The sequence below is a fragment of the Marmota flaviventris genome, chromosome 10, assembly GCF_047511675.1.
Source record: "Marmota flaviventris isolate mMarFla1 chromosome 10, mMarFla1.hap1, whole genome shotgun sequence".
NCBI classification, from domain to species: domain Eukaryota; kingdom Metazoa; phylum Chordata; class Mammalia; order Rodentia; family Sciuridae; genus Marmota; species Marmota flaviventris.
The window spans coordinates 32,553,152-32,567,520 of NC_092507.1; the positions used below are offsets into that span (position 1 = coordinate 32,553,152).

General features: G+C 42.1%; 1 protein-coding gene and 1 pseudogene across 1 annotated transcript; both read left to right on the forward strand.

Moving 5' to 3' along the window:
* Positions 1-113: 113 nt before the first annotated feature.
* Positions 114-14,165, forward strand: C10H1orf50 (chromosome 10 C1orf50 homolog). The gene is made up of 5 exons (XM_027937321.2): positions 114-253; positions 382-497; positions 8,793-8,879; positions 10,171-10,302; positions 10,647-14,165. The coding sequence occupies exons 1-5, from the start codon at positions 181-183 to the stop codon at positions 10,830-10,832; spliced, it is 594 nt and encodes a 197-aa protein (XP_027793122.1). The 5' UTR covers positions 114-180; the 3' UTR covers positions 10,833-14,165.
* On the forward strand, positions 5,041-8,877 carry LOC114094249 (large ribosomal subunit protein eL18 pseudogene; annotated as a pseudogene).
* Positions 14,166-14,369: the final 204 nt, after the last annotated feature.

Sequence of the window (14,369 nt, forward strand, 5' to 3'; positions counted from 1 at the left end):
AACTTCTTGCTATCAACGTGGTCCCCGCCCCTCAGAGCAACCCTAGGGTTTGCTGGAGCTCCGCCTCCGCGTTCAGGCCGCGCCCCATCGCTCCAGCGTCCAGTGGCCCGGGAACACGGAAGCTCCGCTCACAAGCCGTTGTGCGCACGCTCTTCTGCCCAAGGAGGGAGAGTAGCCGTCATGGAGAACGCTCCGCTGTCTGGGCCGGAAAAGAAAGACCCCGAAAGTCCAGGAGTGCAGCAGGCGGCTGCAGGTCAGGGTGGTATGCGGGGCGGAGGTCATCTTGGGGAAAGAAGTCCCCACGGGCGAGCTAGTCTCTGGGGTTCAGCGGGAGGCTGAGGGCGGGAGCTCACAGCCTGTGTTCCTGGGTGTGTGTCGCAGGATCCCTGGTGGAGCTCACCCCAACCCCCGGCGGCCTGGCTTTGGTGAGCCCCTATCACACCCACCGGGTCGGGGACCCCTTAGACCTCGTGGCGCTCGCCGAGCAGGTGCAGAAGGTGAGGAGGCACGGCTGGGAAAGTGAATAACTGTCTTCCTTTGAGGTTTGCTCTACCTGTTTTGACTTGGACCTTACAGCCACTAAGAGTGGGGTTCTTGTCTGCTTTTTGCAGAGAGTGAAAGTCGACTGTTTTTCTGAGTCGGTTGCCTGACTCAAACTCTAATCTTCTGAGACCAAAGATACCTTCTACTGCAGGTAGAGTGCCCATAATCTCCCTCCGTGGGAAGGTCTGCAAAGCATTTTCAGTACATTATTTCATTTTGCACCTTAGCACATCCCTGTGAGGTAGGCAGTACAGAAGTTCTCTTTGATGCGTGAAGATCATTCTAACCCAATTTTTTCAAGGATGTATAGTTCAATTATTTTAAGCTGCTCCCATAAAATCTTTATCTGTTTACCTGAGAGCTTGAAGAATTTAACATATTCTAGGAAGGGTAGGACTTTAAGTTTTGCCCTGTATTCTCATTCACTGGATACAGTATTCTCATTCTCATGCTCAGAGCTTACACATTCATTGGCAAAATAGGTAAAATAAAGAGAAACTGCAAAATATCGGGAAAAGCACTGGAAGTTTGGGTACATGAGCCTTCTTTCTACATCTTTTTTTTTTTTTTTAAACAGTAAGAACAGCCTTAAATGGTTGCAACGAAGAATGGAAGAGAGAGTATAGAACAGCTCTTCTTCCTGCTGGGGTGGCATTCACAGTTGCTCTCCACTCTTTGCACTTTTTTTTTTTTTTAATTAATGCATTATAGTTGTGCATAATGTTGGGATCTGTTGTTACACATTTGTACCATGCACACAATATAATATAACTTCCCTCTTCTTTCCTCTAAATTTATTGGTACTGGGGATTGAACCCAGGGGCATTTTCCAGCCCTTTAAAAAAATTTTTGGGAGGTACTGTGGATTGAACTCAGGACACTCGACCACTGAGCACACCCTCAGCCCTATTTTGTATTTTATTGAGACAGTGTCTCACTGAGTTGCTTAGCACCTCGCTTTTGCTGAGGCAGGCTTTGAACTTTAGGTCCTCATGTCTTAGCCTCCTGAGCTTCTGGGATTACAGGCATGTGCCACTTGAGACAGGTTCTGTTATGGTTTGGATGTGAGGTGTCCCCCAAAAGCTCATGTGTGAGACAATGCCAGGTTTAGAAGAGAAATGACTGGGTTATGAGAGCCTTAACCAAATCGGTGAATTAGTCCCCTGACAGAATTAACTGAGCAGTAACTGAAGGTGGGTAGAGTGTGGCTGGAGAAGGTGGGCACTGGTACTGTGCCTTTGGGGTATATATTTTGTATCTGGTAAGTGGAGTCTTTCTGCTTGCCGATCATCATGTGAGCTGCTTCCCTCTGCCACACTCTTGCACCATGATATTCTACTTCACATTGAGCCTTGGGGAATGGAGCCTACTCTCTGTGGATTGAGACATCTGGAACTGTGATCCCCCAAATAAACTTTTCCTCAACTACAATTGTTGTGGTCAGTTCTTTTAGTCATAGCAGCAGGGCTGGGGTTGTGGCTCAGTGGTAGAGCGCTTGCCTAGCACGTGTGAGGTACTGGGTTCGATCCTCTAGCACCACATTAAAAAAAAAAAAAATGAAGTTGTGTCCACACACAACTAAAACATAGCAGCAAAAAAGCTGACTAAAACAGAAATTGGTACTGAGAGGTGCTCAGTACAATTATTGTTATTATTGTTATAGTTGTGACTAACCTGACCATGTGGTTCAGAAGCTTTTGGAGCTTTTTGGAATTGGTTGGAGAAATTTTGAGATGTTTAGCAGTGTAAGCTGGAAATACTTTAGATTGTTTTAAGTGGAGCTTAATAGCCAGTTCTGGTGGGAGCTGGAAAGACCAGAATGCCAGTAGGACTGTGGACAGTGAAGACAGTGAACCCTCACGAGGGTTCAGAGAAGGAGGACTCTATTGGAAATAGGGCTAGAAGCCATTCATGTTATGTTGTGGCTGAGAAGTTGTCTGCATTTTGCCTGTGTCCTGAGATTTTCTGTGAGGCTGATTTTAAAAGTGATGGACTTTTTCATCTGGCAGAAGAAATTTCTCTGCAGCATAGCATTCAGGCAGTAGCATGGATATTGGTAGTGACTTTTAGCCAAATTTGTTGTGATAATCAGGAGCATAAAGCAGAGCAGAAAGATTTGAAAAACTTGGACTTGAAATGTGGACTGAAAACTGGGGCTAAGGAAGTTGCAGTTGTTAAAGATACTACCACCACTAAAGAAATGTTAAAGACTGCCCAGGGACAATAAGAAAGGTGGCTTGAAGTTATTTCAGCAAGATCATATCCATCTCAGGCTCAGGAGGTAAAGGTAAAAATTCTCTTGAGAAGAGACCAGTGGGGCACCCTTCTTGCACAAGGGGGTCTAGGAGATTTTTCAACATGCTCAGCTACCTAGATACTCAAAGGTTTCTGTAGTCGGGGTCCCTGGAGGTTTGGCTACTGCTCGAGATGGTAGCAGACCTTGGAATCAACCATGTGGTGCTATTTCTGCAGGAATGCAGGATGCTGGAATTAGGGGGTCATGGAGGCTTCCATCAAGATTTCAAAGGAAGGCCTAGGAGACCAGGCAAAACGCAGCAGGATCAAGTCTCTGTGGGTTTCCACTGAGAGGTCGATGCATGGAGATGTGAGGAGGAAACCAAAGCTGCAGTGGAGACCCCCAAGATTTAAGAAATGTCAGTACCATGGAATGTCCCCTGAGGAAGGCTACAGGAATTGTACAGGCAAGCCAACAGAAAGGCCTCTTGGGCTGCAACCAACAAGGTCATGAGGCGGAGCTACACGAGCCCTTTGAACAGAACATCACCATGTCATGTGCCCTAGATGCCAGACTTGTTTGCCCAGCTGGATTTCAGTCTTGCTTTCTATGCCCCTATTTTTTAGAATAGAAATTTTTACTCTGTGCCCTTCTATATTGGATACTTGTAAACTGCTTTTGACATTTTTAAAATAAATAAATATTAATTTATTTATTTATTTTAGTTATAGGTGGGCACAGTATCTTTATTTTTATGTGATGCTGAGGATTGAACCCAGTGCCTCATGCGTGCTAGACAAGCACTCTACCTCTGAGCCACAACCCAGCCCTGCTTTTGATTTTGACAAGAGCTTATAATGTGAGGTTGCCCTATGTCTCAGAGGAGACTATGATCTTGAACTTTTGAGCAATCTTGGAACTGTTGAGACTATGGGAACTCTGGGAAATGGACAAAATGTATTTGCATTGGAGATAGTCATGAGCTTTAGGGGACCAGGGACAGAATATTATGGTTTGGATGTGAAGCGTCCCCCTAAAGCTCATGTATGGGACGATGCAAGAAGGTTTAGAGGAGAAATGATTGTGTTATGAGAGCCTTCTTCCAATCAGTGAATTATTCCACTGACAGGATTAACTGAGCAGTAACTGAAGGAAAGTAGCGTGTGGCTGGCACTGGTGATGTGGCTTTGGGGTATATAGTTTGTATTTGGTAAGTGGAGTCTCTGTCTCTGTCTCTTTGCTTTCCAATCATGTGAGCTGCTTCGCTCTGCCACACTCTTTCACAGTGATGTTCAACTTCACATTGAGCCCTGAGGAATGGAGCCTGCTCTCTGTGGATTGAGACTTCTGAACTGTGAGCCCCCAAGTAAACTTTTCCTTGACTACAATTGTTCTGGTTGGGTCTTTTAGTCACAGCAACAAAAAGGCTAACTAAAACAAAGTCTCAGTAAGTTTCTTAGGGCCTCTCTTAAGTTGCTGAAGCTGTCTGAACTTGTGATTTGCCTGCCAAGTTGCTGGAATTATAGGCAGTACCCCCCCACCCAGCTTGACACAGAGTCTTACTCCTATTTTGACGTTACTTTCAGACAAATACTTCTCTGGACCTCAGCTTCTTTATCTGTAAAGTGAAGGATTTGAAGTAGGAGAACTCCTAGATCTAGAGGAAAAACCTATTCCGTGAAAAATTAAGTTCCTTCTCATCCCCCTTTTTTTTTTAATATTTATTTTTTTAGTTGTAGTTGGACACAATACCTTTGTTTATTTATTTTTATATGATGCTGAGGATTGAACCCAGGGTCTCACACATGTGAGGCAAGCGCTCTGCCACTGAGCTACAACCCCAGCCCCCCTTCTCCTCTCTTAGCAAGACTTCCAGTCTGCAAAGATTTAGGGAAGATCCTGCTGCTTTAAAGCTTTTGATATCCCCTTGTCCTTATATACAGTCTCATATTTGTTCTTCTTCTTTTTTTTTTTTTAAAGAGAGAGAGAGAATTTTTTTTTTAATATTTATTTTTTAGTTTTTGGCGGACACAACGTCTTTGTTTGTATGTGGTGCTGAGGATCGAACCCAGGCCGCATACATGCCAGGCGAGTACGCTACCGCTTGAGCCACATCCCCAGCCCTCATATTTGTTCTTGATTATATGTTTGTTTTGCTCATAAAATTTATTTATTAAATGTTAACAATACTTGAATTATCATTTGATAATATGCTCAAATTCCCTAATGTAAACATCTCTACTGTTGTTTTTTTTTTTCAAGAAAAATTGAAATATTTAGGAAAGCTCTTTTTTTCTTAACAGTTTTTAGTTGTAAATGGATCTTTTAATTAATTAATTAATTAATATGCGGTGCTGAGGCTTGAACCTAGGGCCTCATACATGCCAGGCAAGTGCTCTACACTGAGCGGCAACTCCAGCCTAGGAAAGCTCTTTTATTTAAAACCTTATGCTTTTTCCTTTTTAGAGAGGGAAGCAAAGCACCTTTTATGGATCAGGAGAATATCTTGTGTCTATGTAATCAGAGCACTCTTATTGGGAGGTGGACTGCCAGGGACAAAATCTTGGGCAAACAATCTTTTTATTTATTTATTTATTTGTGGTGCTGGGGATTGACCCCAGGGCCTTGTGCATGCAAGGCAAGCACTCTACCAACTAAGCTATATTCCCCAGCCCAGCAAACCACATTTTATTTTACTACAATGATCTGAACCAAAGAAATAAGGAATACAGTTTTTGTCTTTCATCTTATAATCTAGTGAAATATAAAGGATGCCTTATTGTGCTGCCTGAATTTCTTCAATGTAACCAGTCTTTGAGAAGTGAAGAAAAAACACTCTAAAGATAAGCTTTGAATCAAGTATAGTTACTGTACTGAAATGTACTTTCTGGCAAGACTGAATTCTGATACCCTACTTAAGATTCAGAAAGCTTGGGAGGCTGGGTATGAGGACTGAATTTTAGACCCAAACTGATCTATGTTCAAATCCTTCAACCGCCATTTACTAGCTGTGAAACTTTTAGTTTCATTCACCTCTATGAGTCTTAATTCCTAAAATGAGAAAGTGGGACTGTCATCTCCATCTTCATAAAGGTGTCACGAGAGTTAAATTCTGATGATATAAAGGTCTTTGGAGTGGTTAGGGCCAGTGTTAGTGCTTAGTAATTATAGGTACTTTCTCCTTTGTTTCTATTTTAATTAGGTTCTTTGATTTATAAGAAACAGATTCACTGCTACCATTTTAAGGAAAAAGAGATTTCTTATAAGACTGTAGAATCTACCTTAGCTGTGGAATCAACCTGCTCTATCACTAGCTATATGGCTCCTTTGTCCTGGGAACAAAATGCAAATTCTTTTACCTTGGGCCACAGGGCCCTACAAGATCTGTTCTCCATCCTGACCACCATTCAAATGACAGTATTGCTCATTGAATTTGACCTTTTGGGTACACATAAATTCCAATTCCTATAATTCTCACACTTCTTATTACTAAACAAGTTACTTAACTCATTTGTTATCTTTGACCTGCTGTGGTTACATAATTATGGCACATCGGCATTTTGAATGCATGTAGTACTAACTTTAATTATTCTTATTTTTATTGTTAGTATTATTTATTGGAGCTATACCATAAAGTAAGGTAGCCACCAGCCACATATTTCTGTTGAATTCTTGGATTGTGCAGTTAGTGTGACCAAGGAACCGAATTTTAAATTTAACTTAATTTGAATTTTAAAACCTTATAATTGATTCAGTTATTAGAATTTAAATTTAAATTTGATACAATTTGAATACATGGATCAACTTCTTAAATGTAGATTTTGTGTGATTTAAACATAGGTCATGTATTTCTAATGAAGATTTAGCATCCAAATTGAGATGTGCTGAGTATAAAATATACACTGCATTTTGAATACTTACTATGAAATGTAAAATAACTCATTAGCAATTCTTGTTAACTTTACACAAATGTTCATAGCAACTTTATTCATTATAGCCCCAAAATGTTACCAGACATCCATCAATTGATTAACAGAAAATAAAATGGCATATGCATACAATGGAATATTGTTGAGCAATAAAGAAATTTAGTTCTGATAGAAGCTACATGGACAAACTTTGAAAACATACTTAGTAAAGAGTGATAATCCTTCTGAGGTCACTCTAGTCTCTCCTGGCTTTGAGAGTTATATGGTCTGTTTTAAGCAAGTTCTATAGCCTTTAGTTGTATTTCTTGGCACATGATGGGCAGTCTTCCGTGTAGATCATAACTTTCTGTCAGGTATACGTGTAATGTAGCGTGTGTGTGAGTGTGTGTGTGTGTGTGTGTGGTACTAGAGGTACTAGAGGTTTCAAGTATTATACAAGTACTGAGCTACACCTCACCCCATTTTTATGCCACTGGGGTTGAACCCAGGGATGCTCTACCACTGAGCTATATCCCCAGCTCTTTTTAAATTTTTATTTTGAGATAGGCTCTCAGTTGCTGAGGCTGGACTTAAACTTGCTTTCCTCCTGCCTCATCCTCCTGAGTAGCTGGAATTTCAGGCATGCATCACCATGCATAGTTAATCTTTGTTTCTTTTTTCTCCAAAGAAGAGTATTGCTGTGGTTGCCCAGGCTGACCTTGAACTCCTGGGCTCAAATGATCCTCCTTCCTCAGCATTTTAAGTAGCTGAGTCTATAGGTGTGTACTATGATATCTGCCTTCATAACATAGTCTTTTAAAATACATTTTGATTATCATTTAGAAATGCAACAGTAAGTTAAAATGTAGGGCTGGGATTGTAGGTCAGTGGTAGATCGCTTGCCTAGCACATGTGAGGCACTGAGTTTGATCCTCAGTACCACATAAAAATAAATAAATAAAGATACTGTGTCCATCTACAACTAAAAAAATATATATTTAAAAAAATTTAAGCTTTCTGGACTAGGCCGAGCTGTAGGCGCCATCATGGGAATCAGCATATGCCACACAAGGACCCAAAGGTTCAGCGCAAGGAGCCCAAGAGCCAGGACATCTACCTAAGGCTGTTGGTCAAGTTGCACAGGTTTCTGGCTAGACGAGCCAATTCTACCTTCAACCAAGTTGTACTGAAGAGGTTGTTCATGAGTCGCACCAATAGGCCACCTGTCTCCCTCTCTCGGATGATCCGGAAGATGAAGCTTCCTGGCCGAGAAAACAAAACAGCTGTGGTCGTCCCCACGAGGACCACAACAGATGACGTTCGTGTTCCCGACGTGCCCAAACTGAAAGTGTGCGCACTGCGCGTGAGCAGCCGAGCCCACAGCCGCATCCTCAAGGCTGGGGGCAAGATCCTCACCTTTGATCAACTGGCCCTGGACTCCCCCAAGGTCCGTGGCACAGCCCTGCTCTTTGGTCCTCGCAAGGGCTGAGAGATGTACCGGCATTTTGGCAAGGCTCCTGGGATCCCACACAGCCACACCAAATCCTACGTCCACTCCAAGGGCAGGAAATTCGACAACGCCAGAGGCCGGAGGGCCAGCCGTGGCTACAAAAACTAACCCGGCTTTGAATTTGGGGGGAAAAAAATTTAAATAGGTATGATGTAATTCAACTGAGGTAAATGTTAGAAGTATTTAAACATGAGAAAACAAATAGGAGTCCTAAGAAATACATGATTAGCCAGGCAGAAAGCAAGGAGAAAAATATATTAGGTGGAGGGGAGGCATATTCAATATATTTGGTAGCAAGAGGGTAGGACATATTGAAGGGCCAAAGAAATCAGAATGTGGCTAGAGTTCACAGTGAAAGCAATGGAAACTGACAAGAAGGAGCACTTAATTCTGTGGTGTGGAGTCTTGTCAGGGTGGCAGTGCCATTTGAGCTGGGCCTTGGGATGGATAGGAATGTATGTGGCAATAATGAGAATGGGAAGTACTTTAGGTGTAAGTAAAGATGCTGACATAACTCTTTACACTGGGATCTATATAAGAACATCATAAGTCATATTCTTTCTCACCCTGCAGTTTGGTTTTCTCCCACCTACAGGCTGATGAATTTATTCGAGCAAATGCCACGAACAAATTGACAGTCATAGCTGAGCAGATCCAGTATTTGCAAGAACAAGCCAGGAAGGTAAGGAAAGACTTTAGGCTGGCTGGCCGCTGGCCTGTCTGCCTCTCTCCCTCCCTCCCCCGCTCTCTTCCTTCCTATACTGGGGTTGAAACTGGGGTACTCTACATTTAAGCCACATCCCAGCCCTATTCATTTTTTGAGATAGGATCTCGATAAATTGCTGAGGCTGGCCTTGAACATGCAATCCTCCTGCCTTAGCCTCCTGAACAGCTGGGATTACAAGTGTGCATGACTGTGCCCAACTTCATTTTTATTATTTAGTTCATGGATTGACTGTAGTTGCTTATTTGTCTTTGGTACCTTCTAAGAGATGTAGAGGTTTTGAGTGAGATAGAAGGAATAAACCTGAGAGGTTATATTATTCTGTTTAGTGTTACTGTGATGAAATACTTAAGGCAGGTTAACTTTATTAACAAAACAGATTTATTTAGCTCACAGTTTTAGAAGTTCAGGGACAGGTGCTGGCTTGTTCAGCTCTGAGGGAGTGGGGGGTCCTTCTTGGCTATATCTAGTCATGGCAGAAGTGTGTGTGTGAGAAGAAATCTCATCACCCAAAAGGTAAGCAGAGAGATTTTCAAAGCTCAGGCTTTCACGGCAACATGTTCTCACTCTCTGAAGAACTCCCTACAGGAAAACAGTATTCTCTTCTCAGAGCAGCATCCCCAGGAACCTGAGGACCTCCCACTGGGTCCCACATCTTCCATTAGCACTCATATCACCACACTGGTGACCAAACTCCCAGGACGTGGACCTCTGGGAGACAAATGGCAGAAATTGAGAATAAGATTTATTTATTTATTTTTTAAACCAGGAGAAAATTCAGTGAGGTAAAGCCTTTCAAAGGGAAAAAAAAAAAATGTATTCTTTTACAAAAGAAATGTACTGGGCTGGGGTTGTAGCTCAGTGGTAGAGCACTTGCCTCCCACGTGTGAGGCCCTGGGTTTGATCCTTAGCACCACATAAAAATATACGAACAAAAATAAAGATATTAAAAAAAATAGTAAGAAAGAAAGAAATGTACTTACCACAGAAAAAGAGGAAAGAAACTTAAGAACCACCCAAATCCATTAATACTCAACACTTTGAAATATAATTCTAAAGACATTTTCTTCAGCCTAGTAGCAAAATTTAATCTTTATTTCTTTAGAATTATCTGGATGCCAGTAGTGATTTATTTTGTGGGGAAGCAAGATGCCAAGTGTTGCAGTTTTCACATTTTGATTGCAATGAACCCTGAGCATGAGTGCCTATTACCTCTGATCCTCATCTATTGCGCCTCTGTGGTCCACAGGTACTGGAAGATGCTCACAGAGATGCCGACTTGCACCGTGTAGCTTGTAATATGGTGAAAAAACCTGGCAACATTTACTATCTTTATAAACGGGAGAGCGGTCAGCAATACTTTTCCATTATTTCTCCAAAGGTAGGAACATTTACTCTTCATCCCCAAACCGACTCCAACCTTTGAGAAATTCTTGGCATGTGTGTATGAAAGTAAATAGACATAGACTGGTAAATTTTTGCCTAGAAAATTGGGGGTGGTGTGATCCCAGGCATAACTCTAATAAAACGTGTGTTTGCTTTAAATTACTTCATTTATTATCTCTGTTATGGGAATATCTGATATATATAATGTAACTGCTTTTCAAGTATAGTCTGACTAGTCTGAAGTGAAAAGCCAAAATAGAAATTTGTGGATAAATAGGAAAAGAACTCAGTTTACTTACATCCTGCTCTGATCAGAACCCACTCCTTTGCCTTTTCTAGGAATGGGGGACTAGTTGTCCTCATGACTTTCTTGGTGCCTACAAGCTTCAGCATGACTTGTCCTGGACTCCATATGAGGACATTGAGAAGCAAGACGCTAAAATCAGCCTAATGGACAAGCTGCTGAACCAGCCAGTGGCCCTGCCCTCCTGCACTGAACCCACCTTCCAGAGACTGACTAATTGAGCGTGGACTCTGGCCAGCAGCTCTCACAACAAGGGCCTGTTGCCTCCTTGTGGCCCCTGTTCTCTGCATTGATGGGGCAGGGTCATGGGATCTGAGGACTTGTAGGTGAATCAGGAACTTCTTGGAAGGAGACCCTATGTGAATGTAATTGCTTTTGTTTTTATTGCTTTTAATTGGGTTGGTAAGGAATCACAGTACTCTCTTTTGGGATCTCCTTGGAGCAACAGATGCCCAGTTGGAGGTCACTCTCAGTTCCTTGATACTTTGGCCTTTGCAAGATGGCAGCTTTCTTCATCAAAGCAGAAAGGATAAGAGTCTACTAGCAGGACAGGAATTAATCTCACATAGTCCATTCATAGAAGTGATGTCACCTTTGTTGTATTCTCTTGGTTAGAAACAAGTCTGCAGGCCAGCCCACACTCAAGGGAGGGAATTACACACAGGAATGAATACCAGAAGGCAGGGATCACTGCATCGTTGAATATACTTAAAATTTGTTTGCCGTGGTGCTCAGTTGAGAGGAAAAAAGAAAAGTCAATTCTGGCTAAAAGAGGCGATATTACAAAGTAGTTGAGTGCATTGATGTTGAAGTCACAGATCTGGACTTGACTCTTCACTCTGACAAAATAACTTATATCTGGCATTCCTGCTTCCCCTCTGTCCCCTCTCCAGTCCATTCTGCATATAGTTAGGTCGATCCTTTGAAAATGCAAATCACCCTCACCATTGACATTTCCAACCATTGGAACTGGAGAGGAGTTATTCAGAAGAGAGAAATACCGTTACCATGCTGATGCACTCCCTGCACTGACCTTTAGGTAGTGCCATTCCTTTCCTGTTTAAGCCAATGATCAGGCTTAGGGAAGGCTAGTGGCAATGTCAAAATCGCGGACTAGGACTCAGTGATGATGTACAGTAGCTACTTTTCATTCAACCATCCAGCTGTCTACCCAGTAATTCTGTAAGTATTAACACCGTCTGGGGTCCAGGTTCTAGAGAATAATACAGCTGAAATAGGGCCCTATTTCACAGGAGTGCGCAGTCTAGTGGGTGAGGAAGCAAGCCAGTGACTACAGCGTGCTGTAAGAAGTGCTGTGCTAAAGGTATGCACTGGATATTCTAGAACATAAGCTTGGAGAATTTGGGAAGACTCTTTGGAGGAGCTGATTCCTGGGTGTTGAAAAATAACTGGGGGCTCCAATTATCTTCTCTATGGGAAGTGTGTCTTTTAGGGGTTAGGGTAGGGTTCATTTTTGGATGAAGTTTATTTGTAAATGAAGGAAAGGACATCCTTTTACAGACCACATCAACCAGAATAATGAGCACCAGTATGGGTGCAGGGGGGATATATCCTGCCTAGAAGATTCTTATTTCTGACAGCTGGGGGATAGATGAAAAGTGGGAACAAAAGCAATTCCAAACAACAAGTAGCATGTGAAGGTGTTGATAAGAAGCAGCATGGCATTTGGGAATTGGATCCAGTCTAAAGTGAAGAATATGAGGCTTGTTGTACCAATGCAGACTTGTGGAGGTAGTGGTGGTGAGTGGGCCCTGGCCACTCAAGCTGAGAGGTTGACTTTAGAACTTTCACTGCTGTAGCACTGCTCGTGGCCTCTGCTTCCAGAATTCCTGTCAAGAATGGGGTGAGAGCCCAGAGCATTGGTGCATGCCTATACCCCAGTCACTTGTGAGGTTGAGGTAGGAGGAACTTAAATTGATGGCCAGTCTCATCAGTTTAGTGAGGCCCTAAGCAACTTAGTGAAACCCTGTCTCAAAAAGGCAATCCTGGCACCCCCCCCCAAAAAAAAAAAAAAAAAGGAAAATGAAGAATATGAGCCAGGGGCTATGGGAGAAGAACTAAGTAATGATATAAATATTAGGGAGTTGGTAGTGTTGGCTTTCTAGAAGCCTCATTTTGGCTGTGGAAGCTGGATGGAGGAAAACCATTAGGAGTTTCTGTCCCTAGTCCAGGCAGGAGATGATGGGGTTCTGAACTAAGATTGTGGTAGAATGAAAGGTACCATATTTCCTCAGTGGTAAGATAACACTTTTTCCCCGACATTTTAGTATCTGAAACCTGGATGCTTCTAAAAGTCAATGGCATGTCACAGTTAATGTGACATTTTTTTCCTTTCTTCAAGCTGCATGAAATAATGGTGTGTCTTATAAGGGATGGTGTCTTAGATGAAGCAAGACATTTTGAAAGTAAAATAAATTGCCATCTTATTGACAATAAAATGGGGGTGGTGAGTGAGAGGGAGAAACTTAGATAATGCTTGAATTTCTGGCTTAAGTATCTCTGTGGATCCACAACAAAATATGGAAGAGGAAGACATTCCTGATATTTTCCAGGATAATTAGTGATCTATATTTGCTGCAATAATCTACCTTGCTGACCCTGCTCAGGCTCACTGGGTTTAATAACTGATGGTCTAGAAGGAGGGCTTTTCCTTCTAAAGTTGTCGCTCCAGTCAGTTCATGAACACTGAGAGTATTAGTGTTGTAGATCACAAAGGTGGTGAAATCCTGTGTAGTGAGCAGGTAAACCATTATCTCACTGAATTTTTATATAAATCCACCACCTATTAAGTATATATTTCTATTTTATAGAGTGAGCATCTGCTCAGATTCACAAAATGGCCCGTGGTTATAGAGATTACAAAGTGGTAAGTTTGATTCAAATATTCCTATTTGATTCCAGTCTGACCATAACCTTAATCATGTTTTGGTTGATTAAGATAGTCCTAAAGGATTTCAGTGTAGAGCTAAAAAGCTACATTATAAAAGTGAAATAGTAAGATGTATATATGAGATACTATGGGAATAGTCCGTTTAGTGTTTAGTGATTGCATGGACAGGAGGCATACAGAAAACAGAGAAGTAACTTCTCTAAGGTCACACAACTCAGAAGCAATTGAGCCCATGTCTATGGCATCAAAACCTGTATGCAAAAAATAGGGCTTAGCTGGACACAGTGACCAACACTTGTAATCCCAGCAACTTGGGAGGTTAAGGCAGGAGGATTTGCAAGTTCAAAACCAGTCTCAGCAACTTAGATCCCGTATTAAAATAAAAAGTAAAAAGGGCTGGGGATGTGACTTGGTGTTTAAGCACCCTGGGGTTCAATCCTTAGTGCCCCCCGCCCCCGCAAAAAAAAAAAAAAAGACAGGTTTTCTTTCTTAAGGAGCTGGAGACTGGGAGGAAGGCATTTCTAAGTGCCTAGACGAATTAGACTTCTGTAATTTAGGCAGATTTGATTCAGTGGATCATTCCTTACTTGAAAGCCTTTTTTCTTTGTTTTCATTTGAAATATTATATTCTGCTTTTCTACTACTTCACTGAGTGTACCTTTTCTGTGTCTTGATCCTCCTCTTCATGATACCTATACATGAAGGCCAAGTCCTAGGTACTCCCTTTTTCTCCCTACTGGGTGATCTAATCATTCTCTAGGCTGTAAGTACCATACCTGAGCTATTGACTCATGTGCATGTCTCCAGCTCTGATCTGTCCTCAAGTCCACATGCACTTGCTTGTCTA